Source organism: Adelges cooleyi, unplaced genomic scaffold (genome assembly GCF_023614345.1).
Source record: "Adelges cooleyi isolate 19-005CV unplaced genomic scaffold, UGA_ACOO_1.1 ACOO_flye_CR_arks_rails_tigmint_CR_PRNA_78, whole genome shotgun sequence".
In the NCBI taxonomy this organism is placed as follows: domain Eukaryota; kingdom Metazoa; phylum Arthropoda; class Insecta; order Hemiptera; family Adelgidae; genus Adelges; species Adelges cooleyi.
The window spans coordinates 1-19,659 of record NW_026096491.1 but is presented as its reverse complement, the minus strand read 5'-3'; the positions used below and the strand labels follow the sequence as shown (position 1 = coordinate 19,659).

Sequence of the window (19,659 nt, the reverse complement as noted above, 5' to 3'; positions counted from 1 at the left end):
TCAATACATACATAGAACCTAAAATAATAATGTTCTTAAAAATGTATTTTTATTGTTAGGGTGAATACGATTAGGGTTGATCGTTTGTCTATACCAATTTATTGCCATAATTATTCAATTATCGGTTGACTATTGATTCTCACAAATTGACCAAGGTGTAACGTGTCTGCTTGGCTAGTTGGCTAGGCTAGGCCGAAACGACAGTCGATAGGGTTAAATTAGTGGACCCGAAGACGGGACGGATGGCTAGGCCGTATCTACACTTAAATATCCCTAAAGTCTCCTTTGTATATTTGCTATATCGCCTGAGGAGCTTAACAGGCGATCGTACCTCTAAATAACTTAACTCTCAAGTGTGCAACGAAACGAAAACAGGTTTATTAAATAAGTAAAGCTATGTACATATATATTACACCTCTACCTGGATCCTAAAGCGTTCTCTGTAGTTAGTCCAGGTAATGGCGGAGTTGAACGGACACACGAGTACGGGTAAAGTTAAAAGAAATATAAAATAGTAATGTAACGTGAAATAATAGGTAATAATAATGATAGGCTTTAGAATAATTAGGTCGCGGTCCGAAGATGGTAGTATGTCAACTGCCTGGGCATCGGTGCCCCTGGCATTGTCCCGTGTGTCTGTTGTCTCCCCTACCTATAATGGCTTACATGCTAATCGGGGTAAACTGCTAATAATGCATATTTGGAGGCGAGTGGTAACGGGCGGCTAAATGTGACCGTTACAGCTGCTCCTCCCCTAATGAGGTCTGACCTCAGACCTAAGTTATACAAATAAAAATAGGTACTAAGAAAAATAAATAAGATATGTACAAATACCCTGAAAATAAAGGTTCCTATAGGTTGGTTTAAATTAATTATGATTTAAAGGAGGGCCACCTGTACTCTTATTTTGACCTTTGGTTAATTTCGACGATCATCCATCCCTTATCTTGTCGTTTTTATTGAAAATTTGAAAGGCCATCGCTCGACGAAAACATCCCACCTAGCTTCTCGCCTTTCTTGAAAAGACTTGTAGGTCAACCCTCTATAAAATGAATAGTGGTGTTCTCAAGGTCTTAATAAGCTACTAGTGGTTGTCATATTCTATTCCACATAAAAAGGTAATATGGGAAAAGCATGGGCTACATTGTATTGTTATTGTTTAAAATATTAAGTTGGCTAAGCTACGCATACAAGAAAACTCAAAACAACTATAAAAGAAAAATTCATTGTCTGTTTATCTCACAATATATATGTGTAATTACGTTAATCCTAATGATAATGATGAAAAACGTTGCTAAAAATCATTTATCATATACATTCATTATCTTAAGTTAAGTTGATACCTCTGCGTGCTTAAAAAAAACTACTTCATTTAAATTATACAAAATAAAATAATAATAATCGTAAAATAAAATAAATTTCATTAAGTGTTTATAAAAGAAACAGAAAAGAAGACTAACAGAGAAACGCTTAGTAGTCGAAAAAATATCGGACCCAGGGTAATTTACGCGACGATAAAAAAAAAACAATAATACCCTTGACCTTAAAAAAAAAAATTGAAGTCGCTTATCTTGCGCGTTAAGTTTAGTCAGTAGGTCAAGTTATATTTATTTTTTTAAAAATATTTATACATAATAAATGAAAATGTCTTGTGTTAGTAAATTTGTCGTGAAAACGACAGTTTTAATTACAATAGTTTTGAATTATTTGTTGATCTGTGTACCATTTGGGTGCCTGCAACTCATTTAGTTATTAAAACATGTGCCGTAAAACAATAAAATATATGTATACATTTAAATAAGGTATGTTTATGAAATATCAAATTGCATTATTTATTATTCTTAATATAAATGTTATTTTTAAAAGTATATCCTTTAGATTTTATTATTATAAAATGAGTAATCATTATTTATATAAGTTCTATCACAAAAAAAAAAAAAAAAAAAAATTCAATTTTGTTTCATACGTTAATAAAAGCTGCATAAAAAACCAGACCATTTACAATATACACTTAAGTTAAAGAATGCACGCACCTTCAGGTGTATTTTGATTAATTGTAGGGTAGTTTTCCGTAAACAATTTAAATTAAAGAAAGTAATTATGTCCGTCCCCAGGTCGTTACGCGGTTTTTTTTTTTCTAAAATGTATACAAACATTACACATACGATACAAAAAAATTACAAAAAATATTTTGACGTCGGCTAATCTTGCGCCTTTGGCGTATCGTATGTCTAGGAAATGATTTATTTTAACTATAACAATCGGTCATTATTATTATCGGTCAAACAAAGGCATTATTAACAAACAGGTTGTCTTTAAAAAGACAGTTTTAAAAGTTGACCACCGTACCGCTGCGCCTAAAACTTAATATAAAAGTCGACTTAATAAGACATACATATATTTATATACTTAATGAAATACAGTATAATTAATTGATAAATAATTTTATATAGCCCCTAAATACACATTGCTTTGGAAAATTAACATTTAAATAAGAATAGAATCAATTGTGTGGTCAGACATTTTGGGTTTGATAATACAAGCAACTCGGACGTCATTTAACGTAAGTACCCTTTAAAATTGTAAGTGTTCTCATAAGAAAAATAAAATATTTTTATTAAAATAAAAAATAAATAAACGAAACTATTTCAAAATAATTTCATATAGTTACGAAAATCAGCATGCGCAAAATTATGCATATAAAAATAAAATCGCCGTAAAAAGAAAATATTGGTTGCATCTGCACACCTTGTGTCAATAAAATAAATTCGTTAAAATCCGATTTAATGTGTACATAGTCAAAAACAGTTAATCGAAAACGAAACGCCGTGTAAAATATCAGTCATTATTTCATTAACTAATCCGAAATTATTTTATAAAGCCGAAAAATTAATACGCCGCATAATGTAATGACAACTCGTGATCTGACATAATAGTCGTCCATTGGTTGATAAAAATAATAAAATATTATTCAACAAGTAAAATAAGTCAATCTGAGATCGTCAGAGACAGTGCCGTGTAAAAAACATGTCAACGGTAAAACCGGACGGTCACCGGGGGTTAGCCGGGAAAATATTTGCCAAATAATAATATAACAGTCAATCTGAACAAACGCAGAGACAAACAGCCGTATAAATAAAATATAAAAACTCAACGGTAACCAACCGGAAATATGTATTTATTCACTACCAAAATCGCTGATGACATTCGCGTATTAACAACCAAAATATTTAAAATTCAAAAATTCGATCCGGACGTATAAAATAAAGGTTAGCTACTCCTTTCTCTTAAACTACCCTTATGATCGACATTCGAAATTCAAAGATATGTGTTATATGGTGTGGTAAAAATGTTGGTCTCCAGACCAACGGCAAAATAAATCAATAAAATATTGAACTTTGCGGTTAAAATGCGGCACTTAGGCGGCAATATCGGCAACAATAGGTATGCGGCAATTTAAAATTGCGGCGATCTATGGCCATGGCAAAAACGGCAATTAAACGGCAAATAAAAACATACAAAATCAAATTCAAATTGATTATCTTAAAGCGGCAACGTGCGGCCGAATATGATCGCCTCCTTGGCTGCGGGCGGCAACGTGCGACTAAAGATGAAACAAACGGCAAATAGGTACTATTTAGTACGCGTCGGCAAAAACGATGATGTAAATAAAATCGGCAAATAATTCGGTAGTATTGATGACTTAGCAATAGGCGTACGGCAGAAGTAGTAAGTGAATATTAAATTCTAATATAGTTGGAAAAAAAAATTGACCTAGTTCATATTATCCTAAGCTCACAAATAGGGGTCGCGACTAAAATGGACCATAAAATGACCTACTTCTGGAAATTACAGTAATACATAAATGACGTTCCGATCCTAATTGCTTATTTATACTTACGGGGCAAAATATAAAGATAATTATTTTTACGCGTTTGCATAATTGCACGGCACAGACCGATAATATTTACTCTTTTATATTTTGATAATATAATTTACTTTGTCTTGAGGGAAAAAAAAAATCACTTATTTATTTAATATTATGAAAAATAATATTAAAACCTTCTAACTAATATTACAATAAAAATTGGCCTAGAAATTACAACGTCAGCAAAACATTGCGATCACTGGCACATACGGGTGTGTGCGTGTATATGTGTATATATCGTCTCGGGTACCGTCTGAGATTGTACATGTTACATTATTGTTCTCCGTTAAAATCATGATCATCACTTTTAAATACGTTGTTTTAAATTTCTGTTCTAACGGTCAAGGAATCGTATTATAATATTTTATAACCGTGTCAAATTCAAATAATAATATGAAGTGCGAGTCGGGGATTGGTGTCCAAGGATTGTCAGAAAATAAGACTCGGACATGTCCATGATTCATTTCTGACAACGCAATAACAGAAAAAGGCATTGCCTTACAATCGAACGTTTATAATTACGGGATAGCAGTTAGTTTGAAATTATAAAACCTGCAACGGCAGTTGTCTGCCTCCAAGGAAATATGTGTTTTTTTTTTTGCTAGATGTATTCCTAGTAATCACACCGTGAGAAATGTGAATTACAATTTATATTACTACTAAGAGCGTGTCGGATTTCGATATTATAACTAAATAAAGGCTAAGAGAGAGAAAAAAAAAATTACTGAGGACTGAATTCCTGGTAATTACATCGTGAGAGTTATTATGTATGTTTTAAAAACGCTACCTAACAAATGTATAGCGCAATACCTATCTTATCATATCCCTAATAGTATAGGCCGCTCAGGTCGTACACTGTATTTGCTGTTTCTGTCATACTAGAAAACTAACAATTTATATAACTGTGCGCAATAGTATTATTGAAAAGATTCCTAAAAAAAAATTATGTATATCTATACTCTTCAAATGAAAAATAAGTTAAATAAAAATAATTAAAATGTTTTCCTTTTTCTTATACTTAATGCCTATTAGAATATCTATAAAAAGACGGGGAAAACAAGGGAATTGGAGTTTGGACACGACTTTCCCTTCCTGGATTATAGGCTACATTCCCTATGTTATAATTCTCATTAGATACATATGGAACTCTAGTAAAATAGGGCTTTTGACTGTTAAAACTACTACAAGTAGACCTATTATTATTGTTACTGGCATAATTAAAGTTAATATTTCTGGTACCGTTATAGCGATTTTGGGTTGTCTTATAATTCCTATTAAATACATCTCTAACCTTATTATTATTTATTCCATTAGGATATCTATTGTATTTATTATAATTAAAGTTACCCAAATTAATATTCTTATTAGTAATACTATTATTATTAATATTATTATTAGACCTACGAGCACTGTGCATAGAGTTGTTAAAACTCGTACCGTGATTTATCCTAGTATCCTGATAATTATTTTGGTTTGTCCTATGAGTCTTATAGTTAAAGTTATCTACATGTCTTTTATAGTTGAAACACCTAATATCATAATTATTTTGGCTACCCCTATTACTCATATTATTGTGAGTCCTATACATATTATCGTTATTATTTCCAATTGTGTTTATACTAAATCTATTATGTTTATTTTTCAAAAAATTAATAACCATTTCTTCGTCATTTATTCTAAGTGATAACTGAAATTTACGTAAATTTATTATACCTCCATAGATTGTTAAAAAATCCATGCCTAAAAGACTATTACCTTTTAAATTTTTTACCACTGCACATTCTATTTCAAACGGCACATTGTTAAAATACACTATAATATTTGTTTTTCCTACAAAATGTAGTTGCGAACCATTCGCAGTATATAATTTTGTTTGCCCAAATGAATTAATATATTGATTTTTTGGAAGTAAAGATTCATTAATAACGCTTACACTTGCTCCTGAGTCAATAGTGAACTTATAACCAACATTATTTAAAATACCTCTAATTACTAGGTTATCACTTAGACCATTTTTGTTATTCATAAAACAGCTACTTATATTTTCTACTAACGGGGTGGTCTTTGACTATTATCATTAGACCATGCATTATAATTATTACCATTAGGATTCATATACCCTTGTTGACTGTATCGATTTCTATTATTAATATTACGACCATCGTCATAACTATTAATGTTATAATTACCTTTACCGGGCCTAAAAAAATTGTTTCTATCCTTAAAACTACCCGTACAATTATTGATAGAGCCTAAATTAATTTGCCTAATTTGATCGTCTATTTCAATTTGTCTGGTTAGAGCTTCTACCTGTAATTTTAGGGCTTCTATATCGGGATTAGCATTTTTCTTACGTCTCGATACATGTTCTGCGTACTTCCCAATATTATTTTTCAGAGCCTCTAAAGTCGAATTATCCATATTTATTACATTCCAATACGCATCCTTATTTAACCCAACTAATATATAATCAATAATCTTACTCTCTTCCATGTTTTTGTCTATCCTACGACATTCCGCTGTAACGTTCAGGACGAATTCCTGCACCGATTCGCTCTCCTGTTGTCTCCTATTCATTAGCTTCCCCTTAATATTTCCAATTTATCCTCTGTATTATAAAATTCCAAAAAGGATTTCTTTAAAGTTTCCCACGTTAAAGTTATATTTTCAACCTCGATAAATTGAAATAATTTTTTGGCTTGGTCTCTTAAATATAATGGAAACATAATTGTCTTTTTTTTTGTCATCCCAGTTGTTTGCGGCAGAAATTTTCTCAAAAGTATAAAAGTAATCTACAACATCTTCAGTTATATGCCCCGAAAATATTTGGGGTTCGCATATGTTATGACCAGCCATAATGATTAATTTTCTTGTATTAAAAAATAATTACAATCGATTTTTATATTTGAATTTAGAATTTAAATGCAATTTGATACTTAATAAAAAAAAGAATGTACTTTACTACAACCTGAGAGTTAAATCAAAAAATAGCAGGTACAATTATATGGGGTCGTGTCCGTCGTCTATTCCCTTAAAAATGTTAGGGTCCCTCCCTGAGGTAAGACTAACGAAAATCGGCGCCTCCACCAAATTGTAACGTGTCTGCTTGGCTAGTTGGCTAGGCTAGGCCGAAACGACAGTCGATAGGGTTAAATTAGTGGACCCGAAGACGGGACGGATGGCTAGGCCGTATCTACACTTAAATATCCCTAAAGTCTCCTTTGTATATTTGCTATATCGCCTGAGGAGCTTAACAGGCGATCGTACCTCTAAATAACTTAACTCTCAAGTGTGCAACGAAACGAAAACAGGTTTATTAAATAAGTAAAGCTATGTACATATATATTACACCTCTACCTGGATCCTAAAGCGTTCTCTGTAGTTAGTCCAGGTAATGGCGGAGTTGAACGGACACACGAGTACGGGTAAAGTTAAAAGAAATATAAAATAGTAATGTAACGTGAAATAATAGGTAATAATAATGATAGGCTTTAGAATAATTAGGTCGCGGTCCGAAGATGGTAGTATGTCAACTGCCTGGGCATCGGTGCCCCTGGCATTGTCCCGTGTGTCTGTTGTCTCCCCTACCTATAATGGCTTACATGCTAATCGGGGTAAACTGCTAATAATGCATATTTGGAGGCGAGTGGTAACGGGCGGCTAAATGTGACCGTTACAAAGGTCAAAGTGACATTTTTTTTTCTTAGTTTTTCTTTAATAGAAGACCTTAATCTTAAAACTAAAAATGCGAAATGAAGAAAAAGATTTCACCCCGTCTAAGGAAAAAGGTTTATGTTACTTTTTTAGTTTGACAACGCACGGTAGTACTTTGTCTAAAGAATATTCCATTAAAATTTTGATTCTTTTTAAAAATGTATAGAACACCGTAAATTTCAGTGGAATAATATGTACATTTTTTGGCGATCTCCCTCGATATCGAAAAACATTGTGTCGGTATTATTTTTTTGTGTGTACAAGTGTTTCACAATCTATAACGTATCATATCATCTATACTGAATCAACGGATGTGCAAGTTATTTGTGTATAATATAGATTTTAAGAAATATGAATTTTTTTATCAAATTTAACTTTTGGACCTGCTGGATTTTTTTCTTTCATTAAAATATTTAGGTCTAAACATAATGTCAAAGTCTTTTGTTGAAATTTGTTTAAATTACTTTTTAGATTTATTTTATAACATAAAACACCATATAATTGTGGGCTATGCATACGAATTGAATACAAATACTAGAAAAAAAAAGAAGAAGTATTCATCTAAACAAATATATATTTTCATTTGCGATAAAATCACTTGTAAAAACCCAGCCAATGTGTGGCATAATATATAGGACTTGCAGACGTCGTCTTTAAACTTGATATTTGTGTTATGACTATAGTGGTGGAATTATAGATAAAGCTGAGGTATCTGAGGGGGCTGGTAAACATATCAAGTTTCTGGCTAATATTTTAGTGTTTTCATAAAATCTGGCCTAAAACATTGCATAGGAATATGACCTCTTAAACTATTTTGAATTTATTATTTAGTTCTATTTTGACCGTTGTGAATACAACATATCTATTATCTCTTGTTAGATAACAGCGTAACGCGTTTTCGTTTATGTGCCAGAGCTAAGACATCCCCATCCCCATTATTTCCACCCCCATCCCATATCGCAGATAGGATGTTGCACTTTAAATTGTTAAAGTCTTGAAATGGATTCAGATCTTGTGGGTCATTATACTTTTCCAAAATATCCGCACAAATCATTTTTAAACGTTACACATTTCAAAAAGAATTTTTGTATTTATTTTTTTTAAATGTAAATACAATTTTTAAATAATAATGAAGTTGTAATTAATTTTAGTTTTTAAAAAAAAAATGTGTGCTTGATTACTCCAAAGAATGCACAATAGAGAACATAATGAAATAAATTTTCTATAAGTAAATAATTTCGAAAAAAGGCAACTATAAACTATGAAGACTAGTGATTCAGTCATAGGGCTTTAATTGATTATAATTAGCCATTAAAGAAGATGATTAAAATAAATGATTTTATAATCATAAGTAAAACGGTTTATTATAAGACTCATTAAATTTGATGATTCGGATACCAATGTGGTATGGAATAATTTTTTAAATATAATAACAATAGTGCCGTAAACTTTTTTATGAGTTAATGTCTAAGATAAATGGTTTAAAATATAATTACTAAAAACAAGTGAATACGTTTTACTGATATGTTTCTAATTGGTCATCCCCAATGCAATTGACTGCGTGTACTTTTTTGCCTATACTAGTTAGACGACACTCATCACCAACCACTTCAGCTAGTGTTAGAAAAACATTTGGGTGTATTATACTTCTGTACACAACTTTCAACCGACACATCCGGTTAGAATCTCCGAAAACTTTATGGATTGAAAATGTAGTTCTTAAAAATTTTTAAAAAGTATATTTAAAAAAACTCTAATTTTTGCGGTACCGCTGAGGCAACGCAACGTCAAAAAAAGGACGTGTGCACCATAAACTATTATCATGAAAAAAAAATCGAATAACGGTCAGAATTCAAATTTACTCTTTATATATGTGGACGGTTAGTCATGTACGACAAAGTCATTTAGATAATACAATTAATAAATTGAAATTTTTAAACCCTTAGCCATGAATTTTAATTCATTATATATAACCATGAGTTGCTCGAGTTTCTTCTACATAATACAATTATTACATTTTAACAAAAGCCATAGATCCTAAACACTACTGTGTGTAAATTAAACACGGTACTCGATACCATACTGGCAGTAGTAGTGTTAATGAAAAATTTGCTATTCGTTCAAATGGTCAATCATAATTTCGCGGAGTTTGAATTTCTGAATTTTACCAGAAGCCGTTTTTGGGAAGTCATCCACGATCATCACGTGGATGGGCACTTTGAATCTGGCTATCTGCAATCAGTACATAAAACGCACGTTTATGCTATTCAAACCACTCTCGTTCCCAGTTGAGATAATAGTTAATAACGATAAATGACTCACGTGGCCGTGGCAAAAATTTTTTACGCCTTCCTCGTCGAGCTTGGAATTCTTTACGGTTTTTACGGCTGCGCAAACCACTTCGCCGAGCCTTTCGTCCGGTATACCAAACACCTTTGAAAACAAAAGGGTAAAGTAAAGGATAAAAAATCAGTTTAGCTTCCATCCCTTCTGTTTCCATAGCTGAGCGCGACAGGGGTGAAAATATTGCAGAAAGAGTTAAGACTTTTTAGTTCGAGAAGGACATGCTCTCATTTTATACAGACCTGAGGGAGTGTACTACTTAACTGCTCTGTCGTCTACTAACCTGAGCCTGGACGATTTCTGGATGAGTTTCTAGGAAGTACTCGACCGTCTGGGGTTCTATGTTTTCTCCGCCTCGAATTATAATGTCTTTTATCCTGCCCGTGATCACGCCGTATCCGTCTTCGCTCAATACGAACACGTCGCTACATTTTAATTAACACAAGACCATCGATTAATATGATAATAATATAGAAAATATATTTCTCGTTATCGCTATTGAGTAACCCTACCCCGAACGAAGCCATCCGTCGTCGTCGATGATCTTTCTTGTCATTTCCACGTCTTTCCAGTAACCCGGCATGATGTTGTAGCCTTTGAACAAGACCTCTCCCGGAGTACCCATTGGCACTATGTCGCCGTTTCTGTCCACGACTTTCACCTACAAACACAACATCCTCGTCCATAGTATTAAGATTTTAAAACGTGTTCGTTTTGTTGATCTTCCTTTGTTATCATTACGTCCAACATGAAACGCTAAAACCTCTCATATCAATAATCCTTTTGACATTTTTATGTCTTTGCTATGGCACCCACACGGAAAATCGACACCGACACCGCTTATCATAACGAAAAATAACAGCCGATTTATCTGTTTAGACAAGAGAGATAACAGATAACAGATAAGAGATATGGTTTTTACTTTGGAACGCAACCGGGAAAAAACGACACCGACACCGGTTATCATAATGAAAAATGACAGCTGATTTATTTAATGAGAGAGATAAGAGATAAGCGAAGGAGATAGGGGGTAAGCGATAGGGGTGAAAGATAATGGATGGGTAGGAATGGGGTCGGGGTGGGGGTTGTTTTAAGGATGAGGTTGGAAATGGGGATGAGGATGAGGTCGGGAGTAAGGATGAAGCAAGGAAGAGGTCGAGGATGAGTTCGAGGTTGAAGGAGAGGATGAGGATGAGGAGGGGATGTTAAGTTTTTTTTATTAGGTATCGTTTTTCACTACGAACAAACTTAAATAAATGGTTAATGAATTACTGGCCAAGTAAATGTTTTGCCAATAAATTGATTAAGGCCAATTATTAAAAAAATACTAAAAAACTTTTGGCCACAACATAAAATTAATTATCACCTATCATTCGAGTACCGTGGTTACCGTTGTCCCAAACCAAATGTTTACTTTGGGTTAGAAGCAAACCAAATTTCGTATGATATCAAGGTTGTGGAATCGAGGCGGAAAAAAGGAGCGGACGGAGCTCCGCAGTACAAGACATAAAAATTTGGTGTTGCGGACTCGTACGCAAGCTGTTAAAATATAATATGTAATACCTTTCTTAGAAAAATAACTTTTCTAATTTCTTTTTTTTTGCTTTAGTTATTCATGAATTCCCCCCATCAATAATCTCTTATCGGCTGTTTCTATTATCAGTTATCCAGTAATCCATTTTAATGTCATCAAAACAGTACAATGTAATAAAGTTGGCTTACTTCGCAATGATCGAGCACTTGGCCAACAGTAGAGCACATTTGATCTTCGGTTTCATCTGGATTAGAAATAAAGACAACAGGACTTGTTTCTGTCATCCCATAAACACTCTAAAATGCAATATAAATGATTACTTCAGAGTTTTTAGTCATTCTGATTACAACAACGACTATTACTATGCGCCAGATAATACAATGTTAGTTATAACTACCGCTAAACGTCCGACATTGAGAACCGTTTTTATTTGTTCAAACAAATGTGGAGAACACAAAGCTCCTCCGCTAAATGCCACTTCCGGTGTTGTAAACGTGTATCCTTCCTGAAGAAGTTGTTTAGAAACACAAATCAAGTCTACGTACATTGTTGGCGTACCATACAAAATTGTACATCTAAAAGTAAATGATTACAAAACAAACTAATCAAATCTATGAAACACATATTATTTTGTTAATTATTTTGCCATTTTGACTTTTTTTCTAAATTGTAATTTTTTACAGCATGAATTAATATACTAGTATTAGTTATTAGTGTAATTATTATTGGGCTGGCATTTTATAAATACAATGGCTACGAAGTTATAATAGCCATGTTTCAATTGGGAACAACTATTATAAAGTCGTAAATAATCTAATTTAATCCACAACAAGCCTTATTTTGTGAATAACCGCCTTCTCCAATAAAAATACTTTTCGGCGTTGTTTATCCTTTAATTGTGAAATTTCATTAGGTATTTCAAAATAAATTGCGGTAATAATTGAGAAATACTGACTTTTCGTTAACAATAGCCTTGGCCGATTCGATGGGCTTATAACCGCAAGTCGGCAATACCAATGTGCTTCCACTGTGTAGGCTCGTCATGATTCCAATGACTGTACCGATGGTGTGAAAAAACGGCACTTGTAGCAATATTCTGTGTTCCTGAGATAAACGTACTTGTATATAATTTTTTAACTAACAAAGCACAGTCAAGTCTTTGTTTGAATGATTTAAATAATCATTGTCGAAAAAAAAAAGGACCGGATGAAGTTCAAGGCTAAAGCTACATTTCTCTTAACCTAAAAAAATATGCATTTTATGAAATGAATTATGTTTTTCAGAATTGAGTTTCCACGTATTTATTGACCGTTTCTCTGGAAAATATCTAAAATTTATATATTTGCCCAAAACTTTATCCAGACTATTTTAAAATGTGTCATTTCATTATTGACTCCTTCAAGTCACCTTTTGCTTGTAGCGCATTCTTTTGCAAATGAAGTACGAATTGTTCACGATATTGTAATGCGTTAGGCAAGCTCCTTTTGGGGAACCAGTCGATCCCTGTAACAGTAGGTGTTTGCCAAACATTATTTATAATACAAATTAGATATTTAAAAATTCCATTCAACAGTAGCAACTAAAAAGGTTAGGTACAGTTATTATATATAAGAGTTAAATATTCCTAAACTAATATTCAAAAAAAAAAAACGGACAAACTAAACCTAGCTGGTTCTATGCTTAAGAGGACATACTAGGCACGAAAATCTTTTTGCATTTTTTTATCGGTTTTGTTAATTTTTACAAAAATACAGTAATCCCAACCAAAATGGATTAGATCCTTATGTTAACCATAAATTATGGTTATCCTTTTTTCCGTGGACTCACCGAAGTAAATTGTATATTACATATCGTATGCGGGTCGAGATCAAGGTTTAACTTCCTCAGGTAGGCGGCAGATTTGGTCGTTCCCGATTGGCACACGTCCCAGAACTTGATAATCCCTCTGGAACATACAAAGTAGACTTGACAGTATATGTACCGAAATCATTTTAATAAATTCCAAACAGGTACAGAATTATTTGCATTGTAATATAAAGTTAAGACTTAGGGGGGATTCGTTTCAGTGTTTATAACGATGAATTCTAAATGGGGTAAATGCCTAGAGGTCACAGGTTTACCGTGTGGTTGGTGTTCAATTTCTGGCACGATTTTCTTTAGCAATTGATAATAATCTTGAGCCGGGTTGTTCTCAAAAGCGATTAACATTTTAGCATCGACTTTCTCCAGACAATGGTGGAGTTCGCGACTCATGTACAACGGATTTATGTTTACCTGCAGAGTGTTGAGATGTAATTATTATAAATGCATTTGTGCTTTATTAGGTCTTTTTAGAGCGTCGCATGGACACTATTAAACATGGTCTTTACAGCTATTATTCCGGCCTTCATTGCAGCTAACAAAGTAATTTCCCATTCCACCGAATTGGATCCCATGATGCCAAGTCGGTCACCCGGTTTCATGCCCATTTCTAAGAGTCCAGCTGCCAGCTCTTCGACCTGCGACCATTACAGAAAACGACAATATTCACGAGTGGACAGAAAAAATAGCCAAGATTAACGTCATTTGATCTAGTGTACATTTAAGGTATATTGGCTAATGTTAATTTACCTCGTGTTTGAGTTCTAGAAAGGTGATTCTTCGGTTCTGTTGAACGGAGACTATGGCCTCCCTCTTCGGATATGTCTCGGCGGCTAAGTCGACCAATTGACCGACGGTCATGTTTATCAACGGTTCATTTTGGATGCCTTTGTAATAACTCGGTTTCGGTAAAATCGAAGAGTCCGTTGAACTGCAAAACAAAAATTGGTCTCAATTTAGAAATTGTGCTTACGAGTTCACGGTACACAACGATAACTCCCAAATCGGCTCAATTTTGTTGTAACTAACAAAAGGTATAAGGAATGTTGGAGACAGGATAAAAGATTGTTTCATAAAAATAAAATATTTCATTGTTTTTTGATAAAATCTTATTTTGCGTTCGGTGGAATTTCAATGGAGGCCCTCCTAAATTAGTACAATATAACAAGGCTATTAAAAACATATTAATATGTTTGATGATCAAATTATGGTTTTTTTATTGAGAACAACAGACTTAAATATTACTCCACGATATTTCATCCAAAATCTTCTTGGAAAAATTTGTATTCCAAAATATTTAAATAAAAATAGTAACTAGTTACAGTATTTATAACTAGTGAAATACAAGTGAGTTTACAAGCAGAACTAAACAAGTTACTAGTTATTTTTTTATTACTCTAACTAAATAAGTACCTAACCTAATTTGTATACAAAATTCTGGTAACTGCGATGCCGGACAAGTTACATTTTCAAACTAACTTAATATTAGTTTATTATATAAAAAAATCTGCTTGCTAGTTGTAATGTTACATCATTTTTTAAGAGAATTTTGTTATAAATAACACATTTCTGAATATCTAAATTTTACAGAATTGTTTTATGAAGAAATCCTGGTAAAACTCAAAGGTAAATAATTGCTGTGTGTGAGTGGCACGTTTTAAACTTAAAATCAACATATATAGAATTATGTAATTGTTGTTTTATCATAAAAATGAATTAGTTCTTAAAATCATTAAGAAAGATGAAACTACCAAAAGATGAATTATTTTTCAGAGATTAGAGTGAATCGGATAAAAAACAACATGTGAAACAATTGTATGTATTTTATAATATTATTTTTTTATTATATTCCAGTTCGTCTCTTACTTACCTTTTGTCATGACCGCTCATTTTATACACCGTTTACGATTTAACTTTACTATATGAAAACAATTTTATATTAATAGAGAATTTACAGCTTTGAACTGTTTTTCAAGACTACTATTTGATACTAAAAAATAATTGAACTTGAACACCAAATGTGATAGAATAGAGTCTGAATCGCCCAGAAGTAAGTACAGTGTGCACTAATCTACTGCCAAATAATAATAATGATTTCTTACAACGAAAAAAATAAACGCGTTATTCTTTTAGTAGAATTTTTAATAAAGTAAACTAATTAAATTGCAATTTTTATGCTACCTTTATTTTAGAATATTTCATGTCATATACATGATTTTAATTATAATCAAATTTTAACAATGGTTAATTAGTTCACTTTTTTTTATTATATCGGCAACCTTAACAGCAAAAAAAATGCAAAAAATTATCATTTAATTTTAATACCATCATATATTAAAAATAATATGGTAATATATTCATTAAGATTTTTATAAATTTCTAGAGTGAATAAAACTACACATCTAATAGCAATAATTTTAAAAAACATAACTATTGAGAAATATTTACTTAGTTTTCATGATTCGTGATTTTTTTGAATTTTTTTGATGGTGCCGGTTTTTGGTGACAAAGTTATAAAGTCGAGAGCTGACAAAATTTAAAGCTCAAATTTGTTTATGATGAAGTATGATGCGTGTCCTTAGGAATAGACGTGACATGATCATTCTAAACTATTTTCAATTTTAAAAAAAATCGTATGAATGTCGGAGTGCGGTTAAGTAATGCACACTGATAAAAATCAAAACCGGTTATCAAACGTGGGTAAATATTTGGTACCACTAAATACAATAGATATGGAAATGTAACGATCATATTTCACCTGACCGTTAGTTCGCGTCCCAAACCTACTGACACAGCACCCCCGACTATAGGTAGGACAATGCACGTCGCGTATCATCTAATTAACCAGTTGACTTTACCATCAAGGACCGCCAATATCCTCGACCTTGCGCTCTATATTTTTGCCGTTTTACTACAAGCCGCCCATCCGACTATCTTTTGTGTGCGTCCGTTTTAACTCCGCTTTGACCAACCATTTCATCGTCCAACCCAGGTCAGAGTGTATATATGTATATATATATATGTATGTATTGTATAATTTTGTATTTTATTTAGCAACCCTAATTTAGAATAAAACATCTTGTAGCCTGCAGCTGAGAGTTAGATTATTTAACAGTGTGACCGCCCGTTCTAGCTCCTCGGGCGATATATTAAGTTAATAAGGGAGATTTTAAGGCCAATTAGACGTAGACAGCGCCCTAGCCAACAGTTTTCCCGTGGGGATCCGTCTATTTTAGCCTTATCGACGGCCCTTTGCCTAGTCTAGCCAGCTAGACAAGTAGGTCCGTTACAAAAATATGAAAACTTATTTTGTGAGCAAAATGAAAAATTTAACACCAGCAATAATTAAGCCCACGTTTTGTCAAGGTCTCTAGACGGGAACACATTATTATCATTTTACACGAGCTCACATGTTATTTTGATGACTCACGTAACGTGAGTATGTATGGATGTTGTCATACTAGCATCATTCCATCACGGCATTACACATGCAAACACCAGTCAGGCAGTGTTTGATTTTTGTACACAGCTAAACTAGTTCTCTATAGCTGGCCAATTTATAATTAAATAACAACCTTATGACGTCTAACTTGCTCAATTATTTTAATTTTACATGGACACCTAAGACTTAAATTGTTTTAACTATTGTCGGCGAAGGGGGGGGGGGGGGGGGGGGTGGGGGTGACGTTTGTCCCACCGAAAGGCCGACCGATCAATAAGAAAATCTGTGCGTCCATCACACTGAACGTTTCTGTAGATAATATGTGCGTGTGGCGCAATCTAGCGGTTGTTTTATGAACGAAAGAGCTGATAAATAATTATCAGATAAGATATGAGAGATAAGGGATTCGGTACCCTTAATTAGGATATGGGGATAAAAATGTATAATATATAAGGATAGTTAAATGAATTTGTTAGGTAGGGCACTTACTTACTGGCGAACCACAGAATTTCAAATTATTTTTTTTTTCTTCAATATAATATAGCGTTTATTTGAAAAATACACAATTCACCCAAAAACAACGACTAAGCAAATAAGGTGATGGAATTACAAATAAGGAGTGAACAAAGACTTGAAAAGAAAACTCACATTAGAGTCCCCTGCACATTTTTATAAAGAGCAAGAAGGTTTGATAAATGAACTTCATATTATCGAAGTGTTATCTATTTATTATTCGCTTACAATATGGTCAATTACATCATACAATACATAAATTTAAGTTTAAAACCCTTAACCATGCATTTTAATTAATTATATGTAACCATGAGTTGCTCGAGTTTCTTCTGCATAACACAATTATAACATTTAAAAAAAACTCATAGATCAAAGATACTATTGTGTGTAAATTAAACTAAGTATTCGATACACTAATGGCAGTAGTCGTTTTAAGGACAAATCTACTATTCCTTCAAATGATCAATCATAATTTCACGGAGTTTGAATTTCTGAATTTTGCCAGAAGCCGTTTTTGGGAAGTCGTCTACGATCATCACGTGAATGGGGACTTTGAACCTGGCTATCTGCAATCAGTACATAAAATGCACGTTTATGCTATTCAAAGTACTCTCGTTTCCAGTCGAGATATTAATTTATAACAATAAATAACTCACGTTGCCGGAGCAAAAATTTTTTACACCTTCCTCGTCGAGCTTGGAATTCTTTATGGTATTTACAGCTGCGCAAACCACTTCGCCGAGCCTTTCGTCCGGTATACCGAACACCTTTGAAAACAAAAGAGTATAGAAAAGGATAAAAAATCAGTTTAGCTTCCATCCCTTCTGTCTCCATAGCTGAGCGCGACAGGGGTGAAAATATTGCAGAAAGAGTTAAGATTTTTTAGTTCGAGAAGGATACGCTCTCATTTTATATAGACCTGAGGGAGTGTACTACTTAACAGCCCTGTCGTCTACTAACCTGGGCCTGGACGATTTCTGGATGAGTTTCTAGGAAGTACTCGATCGTCTGCGGTTCTATGTTTTCTCCGCCTCGAATTATAATGTCTTTTATCCTGCCCGTGATCACGCCGTACCCGTCTTCGCTCAATACGAATAAGTCGCTATATTTTAATTAACACAAGGCCATCAAGTAATATGATAATATTATAAATACATTTGTTGTTTACACTATTTACATGACTTGAGGTTACTCCCACTTGGATGTGTTGACTAGTTCGCAAACGTTTCGAAACACTTGCACGTCCATGGCTGTGGTTCAATGTTGCTCTTACCGCGCTCTTCTACAGATGGAACGTGCAAGTGTTCCGAAACATTGGCGAACTAGTCATCACATCCAAGTGGGAGTAACCTAAAGTCATGTAAATAGTGTAAGTATAATACCCCACCCAAGCTTCAATCATTTTTTAACGTTTGTCGTTATCTCTATTGAGTAACCCTACCCCGAACGAAGCCATCCGTCGTCGTCGATGGTCTTTCTTGTCATTTCCACGTCGTTCCAGTAACCCGGCATGACGTTGTACCCTTTAAACCAAGCCTCTCCCGGAGTACCCATAGGCACCACGTCGCCGTTTTTGTCCACGACTTTCACCTTCAAACACGACATCAACGTCCATATTATTAAGATTTTAAAACGTGTTCGTTTTGTTGCTCTTCCTTTGTTTACACTATGGTCATCAGCTAATTTTTATTGAAGCATTAGTATGTTTTTAACCTAACATTATTCCTTAATTAGTCATTCATTAATAACCACTATTCCCTTATCACTTATATCTTATCAGCTGATTCTCTTATCAGTTAATAGATCGATTAATGGGAAATCCATTAATCGATTTTAATTTCACCAAAACAGTACAATGTAATAAAATGATCTTACTTCGCAATGATCGATGACTTGGCCAACGGTTGTACATGTTTTCTCTTCGGGATCGTCAGGGTTGGAAAGAAAAACAAGAGGACTGGTTTCTGTCATTCCAAAAGGACACTAAAATGCAATATATTTATTATTAATATATTTGTACACATTATGATATCCATGCTAATTACAACAATGGCTATCACTATGCACCAGAGAATACAATATTAGTTATTACCAGTAAACGTCCGACATTTAGAACGGTTTTGATTTGTTTAAGCAAATGTGGAGAACACATAGCTCCCGCGCAAACTGCCACTTCCGGTGTTGTAAAGGTATATCCTTCCTGTAGGAGTTCTTTGGAAACACAAACCAAGTCGACGTACATTGTTGGAGTACCGTACAAAACTGTACATCTAAAAACAAATGATTATAAAAAAAAAATGTGCAAAACTGAATAATATTTTTAAA

General features: G+C 33.4%; 2 protein-coding genes across 2 annotated transcripts; both read right to left on the bottom strand.

Annotated features, from left to right (window-relative positions):
- Positions 1–9,754: 9,754 nt before the first annotated feature.
- On the bottom strand, positions 9,755–15,269 carry LOC126845339 (medium-chain acyl-CoA ligase ACSF2, mitochondrial-like). Its single transcript, XM_050583989.1, has 13 exons — positions 15,250–15,269; positions 14,130–14,310; positions 13,889–14,017; positions 13,570–13,793; positions 13,347–13,464; positions 12,927–13,022; positions 12,475–12,623; positions 11,917–12,094; positions 11,708–11,815; positions 10,498–10,646; positions 10,269–10,410; positions 9,965–10,075; positions 9,755–9,874 (listed from the first exon to the last, which is right to left on the bottom strand). Exons 1-13 carry the CDS (start codon positions 15,267–15,269, stop codon positions 9,755–9,757), a joined length of 1,725 nt encoding a protein of 574 aa, XP_050439946.1.
- A 2,377-nt stretch (positions 15,270–17,646) lies between these two features.
- LOC126845338 (medium-chain acyl-CoA ligase ACSF2, mitochondrial-like) lies at positions 17,647–19,598 on the bottom strand. The gene is made up of 6 exons (XM_050583988.1): positions 19,427–19,598; positions 19,210–19,317; positions 18,776–18,924; positions 18,295–18,436; positions 17,991–18,101; positions 17,647–17,900 (listed from the first exon to the last, which is right to left on the bottom strand). The coding sequence occupies exons 1-6, from the start codon at positions 19,574–19,576 to the stop codon at positions 17,781–17,783; spliced, it is 780 nt and encodes a 259-aa protein (XP_050439945.1). The 5' UTR covers positions 19,577–19,598; the 3' UTR covers positions 17,647–17,780.
- Positions 19,599–19,659: the final 61 nt, after the last annotated feature.